This window comes from Ambystoma mexicanum, chromosome 5p (genome assembly GCF_040938575.1).
Source record: "Ambystoma mexicanum isolate Mex_15411 chromosome 5p, UKY_AmexF1_1, whole genome shotgun sequence".
NCBI lineage: Eukaryota > Metazoa > Chordata > Amphibia > Caudata > Ambystomatidae > Ambystoma > Ambystoma mexicanum.
The window spans coordinates 269,271,380-269,288,215 of record NC_090930.1 but is presented as its reverse complement, the minus strand read 5'-3'; the positions used below and the strand labels follow the sequence as shown (position 1 = coordinate 269,288,215).

At 46.3% G+C, this 16,836-nt stretch overlaps 1 protein-coding gene across 1 annotated transcript in view; it reads right to left on the bottom strand.

Moving 5' to 3' along the window:
* Nucleotides 1–16,836, bottom strand: part of CUL4B (cullin 4B) — a 1,392,627-nt gene that overhangs the window by 434,552 nt on the left and 941,239 nt on the right. The window contains exon 16 of the mRNA XM_069612678.1: nucleotides 8,733–8,840. Within this exon, the coding sequence (XP_069468779.1) occupies nucleotides 8,733–8,840 (108 nt within the window). The remainder of the gene's footprint in view (nucleotides 1–8,732; nucleotides 8,841–16,836) is intronic.

Here is a 16,836-nt window from a genome sequence, read left to right as displayed (position 1 = left end):
GAGGGTCACAGGGGATTGGGAGGAGAATAACCAAGGGCGAGACATGGTATTCCCCCTTTCCCCAATTATACCCCAACCCACTCATCAGCCTTTGTTAGGGAGAATTCTCTCTTTAGGCTGAATTTCCTAACCTAGTGAGTCCCCCAGCAGCTTTGCTGGATTTCTGGAGTTTGTTTTTTTCTCCTGCCAAGAGTGAGACTCTTTCTCCCACTCTAGGACATGATTTATGGTGTTCCTTTGACTGCTAATGTGTTTGATGGGCTATGGGGTCCTTTACTCCATAGGGTCTCATGTGTAACACACATAGTAAAAACACATCACCCTCCGTGCAGTAACACAGGGGTACCATAGTGACACCCCACCATAGACTCCATACCCTGGGACTGACTACTGTCTCCCAGGGCATGTAAAGTCACCATTGGCTTTACTAGTCCCAAATTATTAACAGAAACCAGTACAAACCATCATATTGTGGACGTACTGGTCGGGGCAATTCAATTGCCCCGGGGTCTGTTAGTCGAGGGGGCAGGTCTCCGTCCCCCCGATCGAGTTTTGGCTGGTGGCAGTGGATACTACTTTTTATATTCGACCGCGAATATATCCCTATGGGATTTTCCCATTGTTCGAGGCTACCAACTTTAATTATTTAATTCTCATAGCCTCGGACATACCGCCGGTTTATTTATTTAATATTAATTCGCCGGTTGGTATTTTTTGCCAGGACTCGATTCTAAAATGGCGTTTGTGTTCTCTTCTGTGACTCCAACCCAAGTCGAGCCCTTTGTTCCACTTTTTGGCGGGCTTCTCCACAGAAGCCTCCAAAAGTGGTGCCACTCTGTCTGGGTACCACAGGAGGTGTGGGAGGGGGTTTAGGCACCCTGGACTGAGTTACCTTGGTAACTCAAGTCGCACTCTTGTGTGATTGGCCCAAGTGGTGAGCCGGCTGGCTCACCACTTAGCATGTTTGATTGACAGCTAGGCTGAGTGAATGGGGGTGTGCTGCATAAAAGCAGGGCTTTTGGGACTGGAACGTCAGAAGTCGCCACAGGATCTGGGAATCCGACGAGGGTGAAGCTGAGCTGACCTACCACGACGACACCACCGATGGAGCCCTGCGGAACCGACTCACCACTTCCCGACGACAGAGAAAATCTCCCGGCTGGAGAGGCTTCTTCCCCTGACTGGTGGGCACAACCAGTTTACCTTCTTCTCTTCGCACCCCGGACCGGCTTGTGGTCGAATTGCCCGTGCCAAACACCCCGGCAACCGGATAGCCACTTACCACTGGACCGCGAACCAAAGGACCGCTCCTTTTACCTGAGAAACTCTTTGGCTGGTTTCTTCCCTGGCAGTGCAACGGACTCCTGTCTTCCTCCCCGACGAGATCCTCTCTTGCCCCGGACGAAGCACCGACTTGCATCCGCTGCCAGGAACAACTGCCCCCGCTGGAGTATTCTCACCACTTTAAGGTACCGTGTCCGCCAGGCCTCCCTTTCTAAAGATTGCTACAAGGTAATAATAACCCCTTAACCTTCTGGACTGGCCGCCTTGACCTTCTAACTGGTCCCTTTCTTTGGTCCAACTCCTTTTTGAACCTTTTCAAGACTTTTGTGCACTGCAACTGTGTGACCTTGGACACATTTTGTTTGATCCCCTTAAAGTGGATCCAGCCTACTGAACTCTAACTTCACGGTTTTACTTTGCCTTCCCCTCTTGTGTTTGTGAAAAAGTGTTGGGATCTGTTTCAATTTATTCTCTGTTTTTCTCTCCCTTTTAAAACAAATTATTAGAGTGCCATCTGCGTTAAGCGCTCACCGCTGTCTGAAAATAAGTGGGGCTTTACTTAAGACTTGTCTAATATTCTTCTAAGGGAGTGTATATCTTTAAGTGACTGTGTTTTTGAATTGCTTACTATTAGTGCCTGTGTGTTTTTCTAGATGTGGTTTTAAATAAATAATGTTATCTCTTTTACACCAAGCCCTGGTCAGTGTTTACTTGTTCTACTGTGTTCTTTTGACCTATTGTGAATACTCTGTATACTGCCTAACTCTTCTTGAGGGAAGTCTGCTCAGCCACAGCTACCAAGTGAATCTGTGTGGTACAGACTGCTACCAAGTGGGTTTACTGCCAAACACCTGTAGTCTTAAATCTTTTGCAGTGGTCCCAGAGGGAACTGCACAGGTTTCTGCCTAACAGCCTTCACGGGGTATTTCCAGTCACACCCCATTCTATACCCTACCCATTTCCACCAAACTCTCAGAAGAGGAAGATACAACTAGGAACAATGAGGATTACCCATAGGAAAAGCATTGGGAAGCAAGACAGTACCTAATGCAACCTACCACTAGGTTGTCCCACTGATATTCAGGCAAGGTCAGGCACTCTACTCCAACTGTGCACACCTGACTTCAATTGACTCTCCACCAGTATAAAAGATGTGGTTTTGCAGAAACAATGAGCGAGCTGGGGATGCCAACAGGACTAGAGGAGCCAAGGTGCGGGAAGAGGCAAGAAAGAAGCCTGGAGAGTCCGGAAAGGAGGGTTGTGCCGAGACGCTGGCCCGGTTTGTTTGAAGGGGCTGCAGCGTGGCTGAGGAGCAGTGTCTCCTGAGAGCCGGAGTGAGGCAGACTGTGACCTGCTGGCTGAGTGCAGACAGATGCTCGTTCTCTTGGGATTTGTGCTGGTACCAAGGGCGTCTGAGGGGCAGGTGGTGATACTCTGACCTCAATCCTGTGTATCCTGAGGAGACCGCTTGCCAGTGCCGCACTACCTGGTGAGTTTTGTGACAGTGAAGAGAAACTCGGCAGCGTGTGGGTGGCTGGAGCGGGAGAGAAAACGGGCAAGATTTACAAGCGGCATGAAGGTAAAGGAAGCCGAAAGCTTCAAGAGAGAAAGTAGCGAGAGCGGAAGGTTTGAAGAAGGATACGCTAGCAATGCTGAAGTAAAGAGCGAAGACGAAAGTGAATATTAAGAAATGTAAGAGAAAAGAGAGGGTGCAAGTGACCCGTCATACACAGCCAGGAAATTGCCTGGGATCCAAATGTGAATAAACCTTACATGTTTACACTGAAGTACCCAATGTATGGTGAAACCTAGGCTCCACCCGCTAATCTAGAAATTTCAAATTTAGGTGTTGTATTACTGTCTGCCACTCCATGGAACCTGGGCCTTTCTCCCGTTATCTAGAGTTCTCAAACAAAGGTGTTTTTGATTATTGTCAAGGAGTGTAAAATCAAGGCATTTATTTAATTACTGCCTGCCATTCTGTGGAACCTCGGCCTCTGTTATCTAGGAGTCTGAAATCTAGTTTTTTTTAATTATGGCCTGCCATTCTGTAAAACCTAGGCTTTTCTCCCACTCTTTAAGATCTCAAAATTCTAAGAGCATTATCTCACTGTAAACCACTCTGTGGAACCTAAGCTTTCCCCCCCCATTATCTAGGTATCTCAAATCTTGGTGTATTCTATCATTACCTGCCATCATTTAATCCTAGGCCCCTCCCGTTACCCAAGAACATCTAGCAACCACTGAAAGCTAGTAACTACAACCAGAATCACTACCCAAGTTACCCAGGAACCCATAGTCCTCCGGTAACCAACTGTGCCACCCCTTCCAAAGCTTAGTACTCCCCTAAACAGTCCACCCATAGATAGAGGAACACGCAAACCCAACCGACTGAGTGGACAGACACCCTCAGAGAGCATCCAGCTAACACAACACAAGAGGATAAAACTATTATCCAAGCACAAGGCCCGACAGGTGGGCTAGTGCCCCTGTAAACTCAATATCCAAACCAATCCTACTACCAAGTACACAAAATGCCCTGATGCAGAATTGGACGCCGCCAAAGAGACCTAGAACAAGGACCAACCACAACGAATATACAAACTCACCCGCTTCCAGTAGAAGCCATCTCTAATACAGAACGCACCCCAGCAAACAATACAACCAAGAGAACAGAGAAAAATCCCTATACCTTACACCGTACCTCGCAACAACCGCAGAACCTCGACACTTCAACACCACTGACATTTACAAGCAAAGGATCTTCCCGAACCCTGCAAAAAAAGACGAGAGGACCCAAGAAGAGAAAGGGACGATACTAAACCCCTTACTCCATAAATCACAAGAACAGAACACCACTACAGACAACCACATCAAAACACAAAAGACGATGAAGCTGTACAATTCATCAACCCAACTATCAATCTAACAGACCGATTCAACGACGAATGCAGACTCCATGGAACCCCAACCAACCGGCAACAATACAGAAGCATTCCAACTGAACATCCACAAGTCAAAACAGGGAACAAACAACCAAACCACACCAAAAAGATCCACTCCAATCTAATCAACGCTAGGTCAATGTCCAAACATTTCACTTAAATCTGCAACCTCCTGTGCGACGGAGGTATCGACATCCTATTCGTAACTGAAACATGGCTAGATGACAACCACAAAATCACTCTCCACAACTGCCTGCCCGAAAACCTCAAGTGCATCCAAGCAAACAGGAAAAACAAAAGAGGTGGGGCACTGGTAATAGCCCATAAGGAACACCTGGAAATTAAACTGGAAGACCCACTAAACTTCGAAAACTGCAAATCTCTAATCCTTCACCCATCAACAAATCCCAAAACAAACCTGAAATGCATACTGGTATACAGACCACTGACTTCGGATGAGACCTTCGTCGACTCCTTCACAGAAACAATCACTAACCTAGCCATCCAGCAGGATCACCTTGATTATTCTCAGTGACTTGAACAACTGCTTCAATGAAGAGACCACAAAAAAAAACACTAACCAAGCTGGAAACAATGAAATTACGTCAACTAGTCAAAGGAGCAACACACATGACAGGATATTCACTAGACGCAATATTTACCAACAAAAATGTCATTACCACGACACCACAAATTCAGATCCTCTGGAGCGACCCCCTCATTATCCCTTTCGTGATCACGCTGGCCACACCAATAATCAAGCAACAGGACAATCTGCAGACTATCGTGAAAAGAAAGTGGAGGACCATCAAAAATTGCAAAATAACTGAACTACTGGAAATCGGCAAACCACACTCATCAACTATGGACGAAGATAACCTGGGGAAAAAAATAAAAATAAATAATCCAACTACTTCACAACGGAATCACAACAATAGACGCATTTGCCAAAGAATAAGCTTTTACCCCATCACGCAAAAGAGCAACAGCAAAATGCTTTACCCCACTACTCAGCACCATGAAAAGGAAAAAAGAAAACTTGAACTAGACTGGAGGATCAAAAAATGACTGTGCAAAGAAATTCTGTTTCCAACAACAAATCCGCTCATACCGAAAGGAAATCCAAAAAGCCAACAGGAAATACTGCGACAACAGAATCATCAAAACACCCAAAAAGAACTGTTTAAAATCAAAAGTGAAATAAAAAAAAAACCCTGGCTGCAACAATGCTCCAATACCATCGAAGAGACTATGCAACGACCTTGCATACAACTTCAAAAACAAAAATCACAATCCAACAGAACATACAAAGCAAACCATGTGACCACAATATGCAATCCACCCACCCGTACGAGGAACGCCTGAACAAACTCCAAAACTTCCCCCAAACGTCAGAGACATTTGTCAAACTGTTAAACAAAAAGCAACAAAACAAGACTCCCCCACGGATCCCTGACCCTCAAACATATACAAATCAATCCTCACACAAGGAACACCCATGGATTACTATAGAAACCTCTTCAAGCACTCAATCTCAACAAGGAAAGCACCACAATTCTTCAAATCAGTATACATCAAGCCGTGCCTCAAGGACACAGCAGGAAACGTGGAGGACTTCTCCAATTACAGACCTATCTCCAACATCCGGTACCCAGCGAAACTACTTGAAAAATACATCTATAGAATAACCCAAGAATTCATCGAAGAACACCACCTATTGGACCAGGCACAAGTAGGTTTCAGACCAATGAGAGGAATGGAAACCGCACTTCTCTCAATCTGGGATGATCTAAAGGCAAACAGAGACTCAGACAAAAGCACCGCTCGGATACTTCTAGATCTTTCTGCAGCATTCGACACAGTTAACCATGACATCCTCATAAGGAGATTGGAAGAAATTGGAATCACCGACCTAGACTTACTATGGATTAAATCCTTCCTAACAAACAGAACAGAAACCATATGGATCAAACCTTTCAAATCCAACTCAAGAGAATCCTCCTGCGGAGGTCCATGTTATTATTCAACATTTGCCTGGCTCAACTAATCAAGATCATTAAACGTCACTGCCTCACATGCTACAACTCCGCTGATGACACACAAATAGTCTACAAAAGACATACAAGAAGAAAACACAACACTAGGGAGCTGCCTTCATGAAATCTACAGCTGGATGGACTCCAACTACCTCAAACTCAACCCAGGCAAAACAGAAATAATGATCATCTCTAAAAACGGAGAAAACAATCCCTACATCCGTTGACCAACAAACTTGGTACAACCCCAGCCCCATCGACGATGGTTGGTGAAAAACCTGCGAGTCTTGATGGACAACGATCTCTAGAGCTACAAGTAAACACTAAGCAAGAAATCATTCTTCCTCCTACGAGCAGTAAAAAGGATCCTACCATTTCTCTCATTCGCCAACAAAACGCTCACCATCATTGCTATCATGTCCACAGTAGACTACGCCAACAGCCTATATCTAGACATGCCAGAGCGACTTCTAAAATAAAAACGCATACAAATTGTGGCAGCCAGACTGCTCCTCAAACTACTGCGAAGAGATCACATCACACCAGCTCTCAAAACGTTACACTGGCTAACAATAAAAAAGAGAATAAAGTTCAAATCAATGTGCATAACTCACAGAGCAATCCACGGCCAAAGCACAGAGTTCCTAAGAGGGAAAATAAATGTCTACCACCTAACAAGACCACTCAGATCTAGCATCGACATCAGTTTGGAACCAAAACCATACACCAAAAGAAAATTCAGAGGATCCTCTTTCTCTCACCTTGCCCCAAAAACCTGGAATGAGTTACCAAAGAACATGAGAGATCGCCTTATATTCAGAAAACTACTCAAAACCTGGCTCTTATCCCCATAAATAGAAGGAATGCATATGGGGGCCCATATGCAGCTGAAACAATAACCGAGCGGTAAGCAATCCCTCCCTATCTCCCTAAGATGGCTTCCATAAACAGAGAGAGGCGGATGAACAATCTATGGCATATCACTATACAAAAATGAAAGATAGATAAGTTTGAATCACACAAAAGAACAAATATGGAGAGATTTGGGGGGGAGGGTAAGGATGATATGTCAACACACCTTTAGATGACAAAGTAAACATAGGCAACTATGGATCACCGACAAGGAAACGGATAGGAAGGAAGCTGATAAATGTAAAATATACAGCACCAATACCAGAGCGGGGGACAACGCGTGCCTCAACCTGGTACAAAAAGCTCAGAAATAGCTCAGATGGAAACTTGCCATCCCATCACACCTAACTACTAGACGGAGAGACTAAAATACCGACTCCATAGGACAATCCGAGACGTCGAACAATAAATGCAAAGACAAAAAACCCACTAACCAAAAGCTCAACTTTCCGCATACATCTCGCACAAAAACACACACAACCACTTATCTGCACAGCAAACCGCACATACTTCACCACACCAACAAACATACACATAATTCGCACCAAGAGCACATGAGGACCCACATCAATCCGATAATCACACCCAAGCTCAGTGCACGGTGAAAACCGAACTGAAGCTGCCAACAGGACACCACCTTTCTCACTTCCCTACTCCCTCTTCACCCTACTAAACCCCACCCCTCTTTTTTATGTTCAGATCCGGCAGAGTGCCTGGGGACCAATCCCGTTGGTGATGGTGCGCAGTACAAATACCTTTAAAAGTAACATTTAACATTAAAACGACTGCGTCCTTATCAGTGATTTTTTCATGACAAATCTCCTTTCTCGCATGCACATTATGAGGTTCATCGTTGCCCAGCTTCTAGGCGCTTCGTCGCACAACATACCTATACTGCATTTATATTTCATCAGTGGTTTTGACCTTTATCTCGCTGCACGTGTGCGCAATCTAAAATTTATCAATTTAAAAACACAAAGTAACACTAATAGTACATTTCCATTAACTATGCTAAATACATGTAAAATTGCAACAGTGTGTCAATATCACAGTTCCCCCAGTCACCAATATGGCGCGGGCAACGTGAACCACTCTCTCTCATTGGGACCTTTACTGACAACCCCAACAAATGCCATTAATTACTTATCTTCATGTTAAACCAACTTGCTAGTGATTCTCGATTGCTTAATTCCTTAAGTGATACACAACCCAGTAGCCTCTAAACAATTAGAAACTGGGAATTAGCATAGTAAGTCATGGCAGACAAAGTTTTTAGTAACAAAATACTATTGCTTCCTGCTGGGAATACAAAACTAAACATTATTTGGCTATAACGGCAGGTTGTAATCTCCAAGGTGGGGAGGAAATCCACCCGAGATGGGTTCCTTGCAGGGCTTCTGTTGGTAGAGTTTCAAATGGCAAACACCCAACTGAGAAAGGCATAGCAATTTAATTTTCCGACATCATTCAGAAATACAAGTCCATTTAAAGTGCTTTCCTTCCTGAAAAGCCAAGTACAGTCAAGATGATGAAGATAAAAAAGTGTAGATCTTACCTCTGCTGGTAGATGGACTTCCATAGGCACATAGGTTGGCCAATAACCCATAGTGAGGATATTCACAGTTAGTTCAATGTTACCTGGAACATTCTGGTTTTGCATATACTAAGAAAACAAAAGCTATCATCAATTTGTTTGCAGTTTACTTTTCAGGCATTTATTAGGGACTTATTTAAAAGTGACAGACTAGGACAATTCTCTCAACACAAGAAAATTGCATTACATTTGTAAGTGCCTGTTAAATGACATTGCAAATTCTCAGCTTTAACCACCATTTTTCCCATGCAGGTGGTGCAACTGTTAATGCAGTAATACCCGCCATTTGCATGCAAAGAACACGTTACTTAACTTCAGTAATGTTCTTGCCAACATCATGACGAAAGAATAGGTGGTTGAGTGGAGCTGTCTATCAATGAAAACCAGAAGAATAAATTACTTCCCTTCTGTAATGCAACAAGAAGAGAAACTTACTAAGGAAGAAATAAGCTGTGTGCCTGAACTCTACAATCAGATGATGTGGGCCTGCTACAGACTTCAATCCAGGTCGAAAGGGCAACACACCTGTGTTTGCTTTCCTTGAATCAGCGTCAAAATCTACTCATTTAAAAACGGCAGAATGGCACTTGCAAGCCACTTAACCTTGTAAATGGGACAATAAACTGGCCGTCAGTCAAAGCTAAGACTGCTCAACCATCTTGTTAATGGCAATGGAACAAATTGGCCAGTGCCTGCACTGCTTTGCCCACAGCGGCAGTAGTCTGGGCTATGAAAGAAGCTGCAGTAATCCTCAGTATTAAGTTCTTTATTCCATCCAGAAACAACATCTAGGGTCCTTGTGCCATAGTACTTGCACAGCCTGCAACATCACAACTGTACTGTGATAAGAAGCTTTTTACATCCAACTGATTGATTGCCACAGGGCTTTTTCCAATTAAAAAACAATGGCACCTAGAAAAAACAATGGGTTAAACTATGCACACAAGCTACCTTTGATGACTGTCTTTTTTTTTTTTTAAATATGTTTATTTATAGCAAGGCAGTATAGGTTACAAACAGTATCGGATGGCAGTATAACATAGCAAAAACAAGATTTAGGCTTTGTGTCCCTTTTCCCCTCATCATTCCGGTTTTCCCGGGCCAGAGATTCAGTCTATCACCCCCGCCTGGTGCGTACTCTCCTGGTCCCTCAGGGCCCAACGGGCGTTGATTGGTTTGAACGTCATTGCGGGAAATCGCTGATCATAGTCCAGCACTGGGGCCCATACGTTCTGGAAGCGGTACAGAGTCCCTGCTCTCGCTGCGGTGACCTTTTCCGCTATTAGAATGTCCCATAATTTTCCCCACCAGTGGGCAAGGCAGGGGCCGTCTTGTGACTTCCAGAAACGGGCCAGAACTGTCTTGCCCGCCAAGAGGCATTGCGTGAGGAGCTTAGCCCTATTGCCGGAGCGGGGGTAGATTCCGGGGATCGGGATCCCCAGTAGAATTGTTCCAGGGTCCATCGGGAGGGCGGAGCCGGTGATTTGTTCAATGGTCGAGAGACACCTGGTCCAGAATTGCCGGATCTTGGGGCACGTCCACCACATGTGAAAGTAAGAGCCTGGTTGATTGCAGCCTCTCCAGCAGGCGGGGTCCACTTGTGGATTCATGTGGTGGAGTCTGAGAGGGGGGTAATACCAGCGCAGGGTGAGTTTATATGCGCATTCTTTGTTGGTGACGCAGGTGGAGGAGGAGTGGGTGCGGGACCATATGTCTACCCAAGTTTGGTCATCAATTGGATGGCCTAGGTCTGCCTCCCACTGAGCCATGGATCGAGTTTTTGCCGCCAGAAAGTCCCTCGAGAAGCGTCTATATATGGCTGAAGTTCTTCCTCTAGCCGGCAGGTCCACGAGGGTTAGCTCCAGTGGGGTCGGGGGGCGAGTTGCCGCCTGGAGGGTCTGGGGGTGTGAACACCAGTGGCGGAGCTGGCAGTATGTGAATCTGTCCCTCTCTTGAAGCCGAAAAGTTTCCTTGCACTGTTCGAAGGTCCGGGGTCTGTTTTCGGAGTACATCTGCCCCAGGGTTTCAAGGCCCCCGTCTATCCAATTCTGAAAGTTGCGGGGGAGAGATCCCGGGGAGAAGTCGGGATTGTGAAAGATCGGCGAAAGGGGGCCCCGGCCCCTCGGGATTCCCTTCTGCTTTAGAGCCCAGTCCCAGGAGCTCAGGGTCTGCTTTGTTGTCAGTAGGATGTCCTTCCAGCGCGCCCTGAGAGAGGGTTGGATGTGAGGGAGGAACCGGAGGGGGAGCGGAAGCTGGGCTTGCTCCAGTTCCACCCATCTGGGGCGGGCCGTGCTCGACTGCCAGGCGTGTAGGTGTGATAGTTGCGCCGCTGTCCTATAGGCCTGCAGGTCCGGAACCCCCAGGCCTCCCAGCCTGGCGTTACCAGTCAGGGTCTTGTGGGGGATCCTGGCCCTTTTGCCTTTCCATATGAATTTCGATATCTTCCTCTGTAATTCTTGGAGGGTCCGGGCCGGGAAGGGCACCGATAGGGATGAGCAGGCATAGAGGAACCTAGGGAGCAGGTTCATTTTGACGGCTGTGATCCGGCCCATTAGTGAGATCCCTTTGATGACTGTCTTAAGTGTGACAGCCCCTTTCCACTAGAACCAAATTTTCATTTTGGGGTTTATCTTATGATTAGAATTGCGTTACCAAGTTCTAAAAACTATCCAAACAGTGTAAAACTATTCCGGAACAGTTTCCTGACTGTTCTGCAACTTCAGCAGACGTAAGTGATCTCTAAACACTATACTAAAAGTTACTCAACTGTAACCAACTGAATATTGAAGTCTGTAAAAGATCCAGAACAACAAATGAGTTACCTGCGATAATCTGATGCATTACTCCTCCCCTCCCACAGATCCCTCATCTTTGATATGTCCTCCAGCGCCAAATGATCTTCGGAAATCTGTAACTGCAGGGAGTGAAATATGGCTGTGGTCCATAAGGAAAGATTCTCTGGTTGTAGATTTCCTCCTTTAGATTCTATGGGACACCCTTTCTTTTTTGCTTTTGGACCCTTTTCCTGACATTTGAGGTCAATAAAGCCTTCTGCTTTCCTTCCCTTGTCTTTTTGCTTATTCTTATTGGAAGACTGATTAGACACTAAGAATATCAGTCCTGAGAGACTGTTTCCATTAGTGAATTTCATGTATTGTTACAATTGCACACATCAACCTAAATCAAAGTGGGATCAGGATAACTTGTATCTGTATAACCTTTTCTATAATGTCCTTTTGGTTACTTTTATAGTGTGCATAGGAGGAGCTTGTGGCAGCAGTTCTTTTTCTACAGTGTGTTATACATTTACTTATGCACTTTTGCATTTACCGCAAATGACTAATAAGAGTGGCTACCACCCTATGAGTGGCCACGTGACACGGTTTTTGCTCGTCCATTGGTCATATTATTCTTTGGCCTTCTCACATCAGGAAATGCCATATAAGGAATGCCCTTTCCCGGAGGAAAGTTGCTGCTTTCACGGGCAAAGAGGGCTTGTGTTTGAGCTTCGATGTGGGGGTTGGGACGGTCTGGTCCCAGTAAACTTTCAGGTGCCAGAGGTGGTGGCCAGTGGCTATCCATCATTGGATAGCCACTGCCCGTTTGAATGGTGCAGATATTAACCATTGGTGGACCTGGGCAATCTTCCAGTCCAGAGCTTGAATAAACTGAGGGCTCCTGCGGCCAGTTTTCAAATTACAGTTGGAGCCAAGCCCTCTACAAATAAGAGCAGCCCACTAACCCCAGGATGACCCTTGCAGCTGACCATCACAAACTCCAGTGAAGTGCTTCGACCCCTGGACAAGTGGGAACAACCAGTCTTGACCCTCTACTCAAGGATCCATTCCTTCTGAGCCTTCGGAAGTGTACCTGGACCAACCGGTGGACTGACCAGCTCTCTCCTGGGCTACCTCGCTGCAGCCATCACCATTGAGTGCATCCTTGGAGCATCTTCATCTTGTACAAGATGCCTGCTGCTGTATTTTCAGCCTTCTTGCATCAACGGAAGCAGTACAGAACCTGCTACTTTGTTCACCCTGGAAGATTGCCTGTCGCCCCATGACTGTGGCGACTCCAGTGCAACCCATCTTCATATCCTAGGCGTGCTGAGGTCGTCTGCACTGCAGAGGTCTTCCTCTTTTCTTTGTTTGGGTGTTCAGTTGGAGGGGGGTGAACAGATTCCCAAGCACTGCGACCGACCAAAACTAAAACCTGCATCCGAAAGTGACCCTGAACCAAAGACCGTTGGGCCTTCCTCAATCAGACCAATCACAAAAGATCATCTCCCCAATGGTTTCTGGAACCTCAGCAGTGATCCTTAGAGAAATCAGAGTCAGGGGTGGGGGAATTAACATGCCTGTTCCCACTTGTCCTCCACTGTTCTCCATAGGGTTACGTGGACTTACCTGTCCCTAAACTACTTTCCTGACTGGTCAGTGGAGGTCTGGTCAAGGTCAAGGGGCCTGGTCAAAGATCCTTTCCTAGTGACTAGAATCGAGTTAGTTTGCTTACTTGAACATTACTTACCTTTGGCATCAGTTAATAATGTTGCCATGAAAAAAGTCATCAGGTTGGCAACTTTTTTTTAGAAAATGCCTTAATGGTGCACCCTGCAGGCTATCAAACACTTTCCACAAATATTCTAGGACTGGAGGTAATATGACATGCATTACTTACGGTAAAAGCATTTCTGATGGTTGTATCTGCTTAGATTCACATGCTGTGCATAGTCTGACATCCAGTGGTCACTGCGGAGTATTGCATCTTGTTTTTCGAAAGTCAAAAAGGGGACGTCGACATAGGCGTGTGTGTAACACTATCCCTATAGTGACGTGTAGTGTACCCAAAATCCCTCACGCGTCGAGGTCCCTCGGTTTGTATTTTTTCTGCCATGAGTGAGCCTTATGACTAATGTGAGTGAGTACCGAAAAGAGAGAAAGTAGTAAGGCGTCTATGTTCCTTCCACCCAAGCGGGGAGGAAGGGTGGGCGCATGTGAATCTAAGCAGATACAACCATCAAATGCTTTTACGGTAAGTAATGCACATCTTCTGATGTTTGCTAATCAACTTAAAATCACATGCTGTGCATAGACTAGAGAGCAGTACCCGGAGTTGGAGGTGGATTGGGAGAAGGAACAGAGAAAAGATGTCTTAGTACTGCTTGTCCCACCTGGGAATCAGATCTAGAATGGGCATCGAGACAATAGTGTTTTGTAAAGGTGTGTATAGAACTCCAGGTTGCCGCTTTGCAAATGGACTCAAGAGGGACATTTGCAATGAATGCTATGGATGCCCCGGTGCCTTGAGTAGAATGTGGTCTAGGCTTGAAGGGCAGTTCTCTCTTAGCAAGAGAGAAACAGAGAGTGATGCACTGGACAATCCATCTAGATATACTGGATTCAGAAACTGCATCTCCTCCTCTTCCTGCCGCAACTGAGACAAAGAACTGATTAGTCTTTCTTAGTGGTCGAGTTCTTTCCATATAAAACATGACCGCCCTGCGCACATCAAGTGTTTGCAGGCTCTTCTCTCCCACGTTTGATGGGTTTTGAAAGAACGTTGGTAGTTCTATAGACTGGTTGACATGAAACTTTGAAATGAATTTCGGTGCAAACCTAGGGTGTGTGCGTAGAACCACCTTATCTTTGTGAACTGTTACAAAGGGATCTAGAATAGAGAGCGCTCGTAGTTCACCGACTCTCCTAATGGAGGTGATAGCCATCAAGAAAGCAGTCTTAAGAGAGGTCTTTAAGGCTAGCTTTATGCATGGGTTCGAAGGGGGAGTCCATTAGCCTGGTTAATACGATGTTCAGATCCCATCCGGGAGCTGGGTTAGATATAGGAGGGTGGATTCTTTTCACTTCCTCCGTGAAAGCTTTAATAACGAACCTTCCACCATGCCACCTTATGTTGTGACGTAGTGTAGGCGGAGTGTGCTGCTAGGTGGACTTTAACTCTATTAAAGACTAACCCCAAGTCCAGCAAGTGAGTCAGGTATAAATCAATATGAGTGGGAGAGCAGTCAACGGGGTTGATGCTCTTTGAGTTACACCAGATGACGAACCGTTTCCACTTACTAGAGTAGCAGCAACGAGAGTTCGGTTTCCTTGCCTCCCTGAGAATGTCCATGCATCTCTGAGGGAGCTGCAAATGTACAAATTCTATGACCTCAGGAGCCAGGCTGCCAAGTTCAGGGTCTGCGGGCATGGGTGCAGCGCTCGGCCCCTGTCCTGTGACAACATGTTGTATGGGCAGGGTAGTTTCACTTGAGGAGATAGTGACATCTCCATCAGATGAGCGAACCAGGGTTGGCGGGCCCACGTGGGGGCCACCAGTATCATGGTAACTGGTTCCTGGTGCATCTTGTGCACCATCTTGTTGAGAAAGGGAGTCGGGGGGGGGGGTGGGGGTTAAAGCGTAGACAAATTTCCCTGACCATGTTAAACAGAGTCTGTTTCCCTTGGAGCGGTTCTGGGGTACCTGGAGGCGTAATCTTGGCATTGGGTGTTCTCCAGAGTTGCGAACAAGTCTATCTCCGGGAAGCCCCATTCTGCGAAAACATTGGAGACGATGTCTCCGTGTAACTGCCATTCGTACTCTACGGGTGGAGGGAAGTCTCTGTGGAGTCCGTCTGCCAGAAGATTGAGTTCCCCTGGTACATGTGATAACAGGAACATGTGTTTGAGAGCCCACTTCCAGATGTTCTGGGACAGCTTGGACAGTCCTGGAGAGAGAGAGTGCCCCCCTGCTTGTTCAGGTAGTGCATGGCCATGGTGCTGTCTGTGAGGATCAGCACTGTCTTTTCTTGTAGGTGTGTCTGGAAGGCCTTCAGTGCTTTGAAGACTGCCAACAACTCCAGCAGGTTTATGTGCTTGGACGCCACACTTGGAATCCAAACACTGTGTGCAGTCTGATGGGATAGTGAGCCCCCCATCCTGTGAGGGATGCGTCTGTGGTTAGAGTGGCGTCCACGGCGGGAGTGGTGAAGGATTTCCCCAACACAAGGTTTTCCTTCGACCACCACCGCAGCGAGAGAACCAAGGCTTGCGAGACAACCACTAGATTGTCCCATTGTCCGCTGGCCTGACACAACTGGTTGTTGAGCCACTCTTGCATTGGGCGCATGCGCACGTGAGGGACCAAATAGATACATGACGCCATCATTCCTAGCGTGGCTTTGCGTACCGTCACATCTCGACCGGCTACATATTGAGGGATCTGAAACAGCATGTTTTGGACCCTCTCGTTGGAGGGGAAGACGAGGCCGTCCTTTGTTTGAATTAGAGCCCCTAGGAATTGCTTGATTTGGCTGGGGTCTAGACTGGACTTCTTCTCGTTGATGAAGACCAGGTGGAACAAAAGGTCTATAGACTTTTGGGTATTTGAGAAGCATATTTCGTAAGAATCCCCTGTTTTGAGCCAGTCATCGAGGTAAGGATCAACCGGAATAGACAACCTGCGCAGGTGTGCCGCTGCCACTGCCAGTACCTTTGTGAATACCCTTGGCGCTGAGGCTATGCCAAAAGGTAGCACTTTGAACTGATAGTGTTTACCTTCCATCATGAACCCGAGGTATTTCCTGTGCACTGGCAACATTGAAATATGAAAGTATGCATCTTTCATGTCTAGTGTTGCCATGTAATCCTCCTGTGTGAGCAGGGGGATTACTTCCTGCAGAGTCACCATACGAAACTTTTGAGGTCTTACAAATTTGTTCGCTGGGCGCAGATCTAATACAGGGCGGATGGTTAGATCCTTTTTTGGTACAAGGAAGTACACTGAATAAATACCCTCCTTTACCTGTGACAGAGGCACGACCTCTATGGATCCTTTTTGCAGCAGCGATTCCACTTCCTGAAGAAGGATGAGCAGGTGTTCTGGTGTGAGACGTCTTCCCTTTGGAGGTCTGAATGTCAGGGACCGGCTGAACTCGATACAGTAACCGTGGGCTATTGTTTTTTTTTTTAAACACTCTTTATTGGCTTTTAATAACAGCTCAAAAACCTACACAACCCCCCTCCCTCTCCGTCCCCCTCTCCCGCCCCCCTGTCCCCCAATACCTTAC